This window comes from Prunus mume, linkage group LG2 (genome assembly GCF_029339155.1).
Source record: "Prunus mume cultivar Tortuosa linkage group LG2, ASM2933915v1, whole genome shotgun sequence".
Taxonomy (NCBI): domain Eukaryota; kingdom Viridiplantae; phylum Streptophyta; class Magnoliopsida; order Rosales; family Rosaceae; genus Prunus; species Prunus mume.
The window spans coordinates 36,687,316-36,696,493 of NC_142699.1; the positions used below are offsets into that span (position 1 = coordinate 36,687,316).

Sequence of the window (9,178 nt, forward strand, 5' to 3'; positions counted from 1 at the left end):
TTGCTTTATATATATAGATAACATGCGTATTCATTTATCATTTAATAAACAAATTTAATGACTCTAGCATTATTACGAACTTCGTATTAATGCTTTACCGGCCTACACCTCTTCGTCCTTATTGTTGATTGATATAGTCCAATTTGACTACATATTTCTCCATACGAAAACAAAAAACAAAAGAAAATTCTTAAACGACTAAAATACTTGGAGATGAGAATATGAACCCATGTTGAGTTTGAAAGGGTAGAATGTGAATCACCAATATTTTAGTGGTCGGGGGTGACTTTGAAAAGGACAAAATAAAGAGAGAGAAAAAAAAACAACACTTATGATAATAATTCGGTTGGTTTGTTTGGTGTAAGTTTGTCACGTGCTCCCGGCGTGAGTGACGTGTGTCCCATACTTGATTATTTCTGCTCATCATCATCATCATTTGTCAACTTTGCTCTTTAGCTTCCCGTTTACCTGGCTCCTCTAGCCTCTAATTAAGTTTCTCACTCATCAACCCATGCCTCTGTAATTCTTTAAAACCACTTATATGTAAGTTGATAAATATATATGCATATAACATTTGGTATATATATATATATGTGTATTTGGTCATTCACTTGAGTTTTGTTTACTTTTGCTTTGTGTTCCTTTTGTTTGATACATTTCAGGAAGGAATGGTTTGATTGAAGGCTTGAAGCAATATTGTTAAAGAAACCATACTTTTGTAGTTTGGAGGGAGAAGGATTTCTGGGTTTTGGTTGAAATCAAGAGAGAGAATGTTGTTGAAGAAGAAGCACTTTGGTTGGGTATGGATAGTTATTGTTGTTGTGGGACTAGTCAGTTTGCAAGCCGTGGAGGGCTGGCCTCGCCGGATTCTCTTGGATACTGATGTCGATACCGATGATTTCTTTGGTCTCTTGTACCTCTTGAAGCTTAACAGATCAGAGTTTGAGTTAGAGGTAAGTTCATGATCATGTCAATGTTAATTTGTGATGATTCATTCATGTTCCAAATGTTTTTTGTTGCCAAAAAGCATTTCAAGGCCAACAAATGCTTGAGCTTACATGTATATATGTATGTATATTCATAATTTATTGCTTGGCTTATAAGTAAGTCTAAGCAAGTGAAGATGATCACCATTAAAACTAATCCAAGTTTTGGCTGATTTAAATCCAAAAGAATGCAATGAATATTGGGTTTAAAGATGAAAAAGCTGTAGTTCATACTACTTTTAGTCCTTGAGGACTGAGTCAAATAATTCATATAGTTGAGTGGATTCTATATTTGAAAAAATAAAATAAAAAAAGGACTTTAATTAAAACTGAAGACAATGTGCTTTTGGAATTCTCTTTTTGGTTGGTTTTTGCAGCCCAACTTTGTGTTTTATCTTTTTGGTCAAATGGTGAGGCAACTTTGTGTTTTCCATTATGTAAAAGTGAATCATTGTTTTTTTCACCTGTGGTAAGAAGAATTACCGCACTGTAATTAATTTTGTTACCACCACAGGCAGTGACAGTGAATGCAAATGCTTGGACAAATGCTGGGCATGCTGTGCATCAGGTGTATGACATGCTATACATGATGGGACGTGATGATGTTTCTGTTGGTGTGGGAGGGGAGGGTGGGATTGAAGAAGATGGCACCATTTTACCAAATGTTGGTGGATATCTTCCAATTATTGAACAGGCATGAACTAGCTTAGCTCCCTTGTTACCATGTATTTATATGATATTTTCTCAATTGATAGATTTTTTATATTTTAATTATGTGAAGTTCATGTTTGTTAATTTTCTGATAATTATGAGTGCAAAATTATATTAAATGCAGGGGATTACAACAGCAGGAGGATGTAGATATAGACAAGCCATTCCTGTAGGTTCTGGAGGTCGATTAGATATCGATTCTAATTTTGGCATCAGAAAAGCTTTCCTCCCTCAGGTACAATATAAATTATTACACAATATCTTGAACTTCTTGTTCAATCACATGTTTGACAAAAATTCCATAACTTTACTGCATGTTCTGATCAATGTTAATGCAATGCTGAGATAAGTTGAAGTCTTTTGACTTGAAATTCCTGCAAAACACCAGAGGAACTGTAAGGCATTTAAAAAGGGGATGTAATGAGAGATTCTTTGTTCCTTTTGGTCTACATTCTATATCTGGCTCAGAGATTTTTTTTCTTCTTTTTTTTATATGGAATTAGGGGAGCAGGAGATATAGTCCTTTTCGACAACCTACTGCTCAGCAAGTGATGATTGACAAAATATCTGCAGGTCCCATAACTGTGTTTCTTATAGGAGCACATACAAATTTTGCCATATTCCTTATGAGCAATCCACAGTTGAAGAAGAATGTTGAGCACATATATGTCATGGGTGGTGGTGTGAGATCAAAGAACCCAACTGGTTGTTGCCCCGAAAATGCCACCTCTTGTGTACCCCGGCAGTGTGGTGATCCTGGTAATGTGTTCACAGACTATACAAGTAATCCTTATGCAGAGTTCAATTTCTTGGGAGATCCCTTTGCGGCATACCAGGTAATCCTTATTACATCACTGCAGTCCTTATTAAGAGTAACGTTCTCTTGCCAGATTTATATTGCTAGACTGTTGATTATGTTGTTGGACTGTAATTCTGATTCACACGTTCGAGCAAGAACCAACCTGTTCAGCCATCCAGATTCTCAATCTGGCAAGAGAGCATTTCCTGTTTTTAGGCTCCTAGAAAAATGGTTACATTTTCTTACAGTGGTGTTGATAGTTCAGGTTATACATTCTGGGATTCCTGTCACCCTCGTTCCTTTGGATGCAACAAACACCATTCCTATTAGTCAAAACTTCTTTGATGCACTTGAGAAGAGTCAGAGTACGTATGAGGCCCAATATATCTTCCAGTCCTTGAAAATGGCTCGTGATACTTGGTTTGACAGCCAGTTCTATACGGTAAGTCCATGATTCTTTTTGGTGTTTGAGTTGCAGAAAGTGTATCATCTTTTTGTCATTGCATTTCCCTCTTGTGATCAAGACTTTCTATGCCTTAAACCACAAACATTGTAAGCAATCAAATGATCTGGTATGTTACAATTTGACTATTTTGCAGAGCTATTTCATGTGGGACTCGTTTACAGCTGGTGTGGCAGCCTCAATCATGCGAAACTCGAATAACCCTCAAGGCGAAAATGAATTTGCTGAAATGGAGTATATGAATATAACTGTGATTACTTCAAATGAACCTTATGGGATATCTGATGGCTCCAACCCTTTCTTTGATGGCCTTAAAGTTCCAAAGTTCAACTTAGACAAACATGGTGTGCATAGTGGCCACGTTCAGAAAGGACTTAGAGATCCATTTTGCATTGGAAAGGAAGGGAAAGGGAAATGCAAGGTAGAGTTGCCTATACAGCTTCCAAAGTTTAATCTCTCATAGTGGTTTTAAGCTTCACCTATAGTTTTCTTCCTATACGAAGGCGATTAACAACATTGCTCATTTTGACATGTTTTCTTCTCATGTTAATTCAAATTTTGATTGACTTTCTGTTGCTACACAATCCAACAGGATGGTTATACAACAGAGGTAACAGGACCTGAGGCAGTGCCTGTGCTTGTTGCTACAAAAGCAAAACCAAATCAGGACCCTGAAAGCCCACTCAACAGAGAATTCTTTAAAAGCTTCTTAGAGGTAATTAAGTTCAGTAAAATACCTGTTCCATTTAAATTCTTTGAAAATTTGTCATCCTAGTCTGGTCTTTACTCTAAGCATAACACATAAACATTCCATGTACAAGTGATATGTGTGATTGGAATGACAACACCTTTTCCAATTGGTTTTACAGATCCTAAACAACCCTCAACAAAAAGGGAGATTCAATTTCACAACACAATTTCCTTTTTACAAGGAAGAGACATATAAACCAGAATTTGGAACTAGAAAACTGGGTAAACCTGTTGTCTTTGACATGGACATGAGTGCTGGAGACTTTGTAGCTCTGTTCTTCCTCCTCAAAGTACCTGTTGAAGTGATAAATCTCAAGGTAGAGAGGTTTTTTTCTTCTTTTTCTTCCCATTTTTATTTTCTTCTTGTCTAAGTAACCCAAATGAGCCAAATCTGTTTCTCCTTTGCTTTCAGGCAATAATGGTCAGCCCAACTGGGTGGGCAGATGCTGCTACAATAGATGTCATTTATGACTTACTGCATATGATGGGCCGGGATGACATTCCAGTAGGTCTGGGAGATGTATTTGCTATGAACCAGTCTGATCCAGTTTTCTCTGCTGTTGGAGACTGCAAATACCTTAAGGCCATCCCTCATGGGAATGGTGGATTATTGGACTCGGACACTCTCTATGGCCTTGCCCGGGATTTTCCCCGAAGCCCAAGAAGGTACTGGAAATAACTTTTTGATCCCTCGGAATAGCATGGAATTTTGGGCATAGAAATTATGGAAAACAGTAATGCATTCACCAAATAATGTGTCAATATGTGTGTGTGTATATATATATATATATATATATATCAGTATCTTACAGGTTATATGTTAGAGGAGGTTTGGAATGACCCAAATTTGAATAAATGAAGCACCGTCACATTATTTAGTAAACAAGTTTGGTGTGTGAAGGTTAGATGCACTGGAACTGAAAATCTCAAGTTGTTGTTACTAGGTATACAGCAGAAAATTCTGTAAATTACGGAGCCCCTCGGGATACAGATCACCATGAACTCAGACAACCACTAGCATTGGAAATTTGGGAGTCTCTGGTGAAAAGACTGGATCCAGGATCTAAGATTACCATATTGACCAATGGACCCTTGACTACTTTAGCAAAGATTATTTTGTTGGAGCAGAACACTACCTCTGTAATTCAGGTTAGTTGATTTTGAATATATATTCTCTGATATCAAGTTTTTGCACCAGATAAAAAAAAAAAGGTGCATATTCCTGGTAATGGCAGTATCCAATGAGGCCAATGCTCATTGCAGGATGTATATATAGTTGGAGGCCATATCAGCAGCAATGACAAGGACAAAGGAAATGTGTTTACAATCCCTTCCAATGAATATGCAGAGTTCAATATGTTTCTTGACCCTTTAGCTGCAAACACAGTTTTTGGTTCCTCACTTAACATCACACTCATTCCACTAAGCATCCAGCAAAAAGTTAGTTCATTTTCGAAAATCTTAGAAGGGCTGCGCTGGAGAAAGAAGACGCCCGAGGCTCATTTTGCCAGGCGGGTGCTGTCAAGGCTCTACCGTTTGCAGCAATTGCACCATAGATATCATCACATGGTAATTAAGCTTCCTAATTGACAATTGCCATGAATTTGATACACATTGTTAGGGAGCTTGAGGAATTTGTAAGATAATTTTCTAACTTGACCTTCAAGTATTTGTGAACACCCTTTCTCATATGTTATTATGATGCAGCAAACTTTCTTGGGGGAAATACTTGGTGCAGTTCTCATAGCTGGTGATTCCCATCTGAACCAAACCTTCCAAGTCAAGCCTATCAAAGTTCATGCTGAAGGTGTTGAATCAAAAGATGGGCAACTTTTGATTGATGAAAAGCAAGGGAAACTAGTAAGAGTATTGGACAGTGTAAATCCTAAAGCCTATTATGATCTTTTTGCAGAAAGGCTTACTGATTCAGATCAATCTGCTGTATTAGTAAATTTTGAAGAGCAAGTAAAATTGTGGCGGAAGCCTCCGAATCAAACCCAGCCTACCCCATAAGGTGTGTAGAAATTTGTATGAAACAGTGTCTTATGAGCAAAGTAGGCATTCTGCTCTTTAACACAAACAAAGAAAAAAAAAATACAAAACCAGAAAATGCCATTGGAAATTTCTTCTTTGGCTTATTTATTTAACAAGGAAAATTCTTCATTGTACTTGCTTACTCAGAGCTGATCCTGCTATGTCAAATTTTATATTGCACAAATTGTCACTAATTACTTTGTAGCAGATAAACATCACTTCCTTTCATTGACAAGGACATGCATATAAAAATCAATAATTGGTATACACTTTATATCTTGACAGTTTAAAGCTTTTAGGAACATGGTAACCAACAAAACTCAAAACATTATTATCACCATCATTATTATAATTTCACCATCCAAGACCTGCTAATTTTGTAAGCTTATGCCATGCGGCATCACAACAATTTAACATTCTTCTGCAAAAACATAGCCGGTGACTGAATGGAGAAAAACTTTTATACCACAGGGATAACACTATTTTGCTATTCCCAACCAATCACATTCTACCATGCGTTATAAGAATTCCATATGAACGGAACATAATTGTACGGGGACAGCAAAACAGTGCTGTCCCTGTTTCAGCCGCCGCACAACACTCATATCCTTTACATATCGCAATAGTTCCTTTTGTCTGCTACTTCTAAATTGCATTAAAAAAAATTCTAGAAAAATTTCCCAAGAGTCTTGGAAGTATCAAGAATTCAACAAGTCAGAGTTACAACTTGCATAAATTCTTGATGGTTTTGAGTTCTGAGACCTAATGTTGTCGTAGCATCACAGTTTACAATTTGGTTTGTTGGGCAGCTAAGAGAATTTTGTTTTTTTGGTCTTTATTCACCGCAACCAAACAAGGATAATTTTGATAAAAGACCATAGTGTTATTGTGCGGTGATGGCGGTGATCATTGACCTTTTCCATAGATTCTCCTTTTCTTAAAGAAAATACCATTGTAAGAGAAAAAGAACAAATAAGTAACCCACGTTTGTGTCAATGTATTAGGAGCAAGACAGATGGACAGCAAAGCAGATCAAGATTGACCACTAAAGGCTTCAAAGAATCAAATCTTTCTAATCTATACATATTACTTTTAATACGGATTTGTTAAACTTAAGGAGAGTTTACATGATTACCTTTATTTAATTATGCTCTGCTAGCACGGATGCCAACTAAGGATTGATAGGATAGGATGGTAGGCATGAAATTCTCTTAACAGAATAATACCAACAAGAACAACCAAAACAAGCTACTTGAGTCATTGCAAGGTTTCACAAAATAAAAACTGCAGGATGTAGATTTCTCTTGATCAAAATCCTAATCCCAAATAAAAACTCACGATCGATTGCGCAGTTTTCGGTCACATTCAATCCCTTTCTTTTTTCTTTTAATCAGAAACAACCCAAGACATGAACGTGATATAGTAAGGAAGCAATGAAGTGCACATCACAAGCTAGCACCAGATAGAAAACTCATTTTCATAAATAACAAGGTTATTTGAGCCTAAATAAAGTTCTTTAAGAAGCGGCACCAGATAGAAGAACTCCTTTTCATAAAGTTCATACAAGCACAAATTCATTAGTTTAGAGAATTTTCAATCAATTAAGAGAGGTTGTTATACAATACTAGTGAAGAGATTCTCTACAACCACCCCAACTTTCTTGTTTTCTTTTCACAATGGAAGCCTTAAAAACTTAATTCCAGAATTGGAATTGACCCACCAGCTGCCACAATTTGTTGCTCCATCTGCAATCAACAATATAATTTTGAAATAAATAAACAGAGAAATTTTAAGTTCGACACAAATCAGCAACAGTAAGCGTCTATACGATTCTACTCACCGCAAAGAGGGTTTCAAGCTTGTTCTTCACAAGGTAGTACTCTTGCTTTACTTGTTGAACACATCTAACGCACCTGCTAACAAGAGTCTCTCAGATTTCATGGATCATGACCTCTCTCTCTCAGCTTTCGAAAGCAGATTAAGGCAAAAATCAGTGTCTATGAATGTTTAGAGTAAAGTAACTCACCCATCAGTGTTCTGTTCCTCGCAGAAGTTGCGGAAAGCTATGCAGGCATTTTTAACTCTTTGTGCACCAATACTGTGTCAACCACAAAAACTGTCATCAAACAACATTGAGCTAAGCATGAACAAAAATCAGCACCTCTCCCCTGGATCTGAACTAAATTAAGTTTCCTGTAAATTTTAATCTATCTAAGAGTGTCGAAATTGGATTCAGCTCAGGCTGAAGAAAAAATGCAATGATTGTCCCACTAACTGTAAAACCAGGATTTATAAATGGATCAGAGATGAAAATCAGGATTAGTTAGCTCACTTTTCAAGGCTGAAATATTGATCTTCCTACAAAAGACAAACTAAGAAAAGGAATCAACTTTTTCTACTTCATTCCATGTTTTTCTCAGTGCAGGAAAAAAAAAACAAAAAAACAAAATTTATGTGTGTACCTGGAGCTACTACCCTTGAACTGGTGAACATGAGCATCAACCCTTTTGAAGTCTACACTTGGCTGTTCTCTGTGCAAAGAAAAAAAAAGTGGGGAACTTCAAGAACACAGAACAAACTTTCATGCACCCCTCAAAGTATCCAAAAGTAAAACATGAGCACCACACAATCCAAGAGAGAAAAAGACGGGTGAAAAGGAAAGAAGGAAACGAAGAAAAGGAAAGATCTTGGATCCTCACAGAGCTCTGGTGAGATCATTGAGAAGCTTCTCAGAATCTTCAAAGAATAGAGACACCACTTCAACAACAAAATCTGGGTTGCTCTCATCTTGCAGCTGCTGAAGCTGCAAAAACTGACCATCCAGAATCCCCTTCTCACACCCAAAGCAACAACCAGAAAACAAAATCAGGAACAAAACAAACAGAACAAAAAAGCAAAACCAGCACAGCAGTAGATGAAGATTAGAGACACCAAAAACACCAAAAACCAAAACAAACCCATTAGTGATTCCACCATTTTCTTGTTCCTTACCTCCAGAAACAAGGACTTTGTGTAGTCAACCCACCGTCTCTGCATCTGCCCCACTTCCATGTTTTTGCTTTTGTTCCTCTCTCTCTACACACAGACAGTAAGAGTCACCGTGTTTAAGGAGGAGCTGTGAGCCAGCAAATAAAAGAAAAGCTGGTGCCTTGAATTGCAGATCTTGAGGAATTATTGCACAATCAAATATTATAGTATAAATGCTTGGGAAACCTAGAAAAGGGTTTGATGAATTCAATGTGTAAAACAAAATCCAAAAGCTTCTTGCTTTTGGGTATGTCTACTGTCTAGTACAAGTATACTCTGATCTGACCCCCCTTTCTATCTCTCTCTGGATATGTGCTCTGGTTTTAGTATTTTCTCACAGAATCACAACCCCACCAGTTGGGTGCCCTTCCTCTGCATCATATATTATGAGCATTTAACCCCTCTCTC

The 9,178-nt window shown here is 37.1% G+C and overlaps 2 protein-coding genes across 4 annotated transcripts; one reads left to right on the forward strand and one right to left on the reverse strand.

The window, feature by feature from the left end:
- The first annotated feature begins 399 nt into the window (after window positions 1-399).
- On the forward strand, window positions 400-5,885 carry LOC103322899 (nucleoside hydrolase 3-like). Of its 2 annotated transcripts, none has more exons than XM_008224851.2 (13): window positions 400-543; window positions 663-953; window positions 1,501-1,680; window positions 1,822-1,932; window positions 2,201-2,533; window positions 2,762-2,938; window positions 3,096-3,380; window positions 3,552-3,674; window positions 3,829-4,026; window positions 4,122-4,375; window positions 4,654-4,858; window positions 4,973-5,278; window positions 5,417-5,885. In XM_008224851.2, exons 2-13 carry the CDS (start codon window positions 771-773, stop codon window positions 5,720-5,722), a joined length of 2,661 nt encoding a protein of 886 aa, XP_008223073.2. In that variant the 5' UTR covers window positions 400-543; window positions 663-770; the 3' UTR covers window positions 5,723-5,885. The 2 variants fall into 2 exon arrangements, with proteins under 2 accessions (XP_008223073.2, XP_088903339.1); XM_089047213.1 differs by having other exon boundaries at window positions 505-519.
- A 1,392-nt stretch (window positions 5,886-7,277) lies between these two features.
- AHP1 (histidine-containing phosphotransmitter 1) lies at window positions 7,278-9,178 on the reverse strand. 2 transcript variants are annotated; one of them, XM_008224850.3, is made up of 6 exons: window positions 8,735-9,178; window positions 8,443-8,573; window positions 8,206-8,274; window positions 7,770-7,841; window positions 7,584-7,656; window positions 7,278-7,488 (listed from the first exon to the last, which is right to left on the reverse strand). In XM_008224850.3, the coding sequence occupies exons 1-6, from the start codon at window positions 8,792-8,794 to the stop codon at window positions 7,429-7,431; spliced, it is 465 nt and encodes a 154-aa protein (XP_008223072.1). In that variant the 5' UTR covers window positions 8,795-9,178; the 3' UTR covers window positions 7,278-7,428. The 2 variants fall into 2 exon arrangements, with proteins under 2 accessions (XP_008223072.1, XP_088901357.1); XM_089045231.1 differs by having other exon boundaries at window positions 7,584-7,659; window positions 8,735-9,175.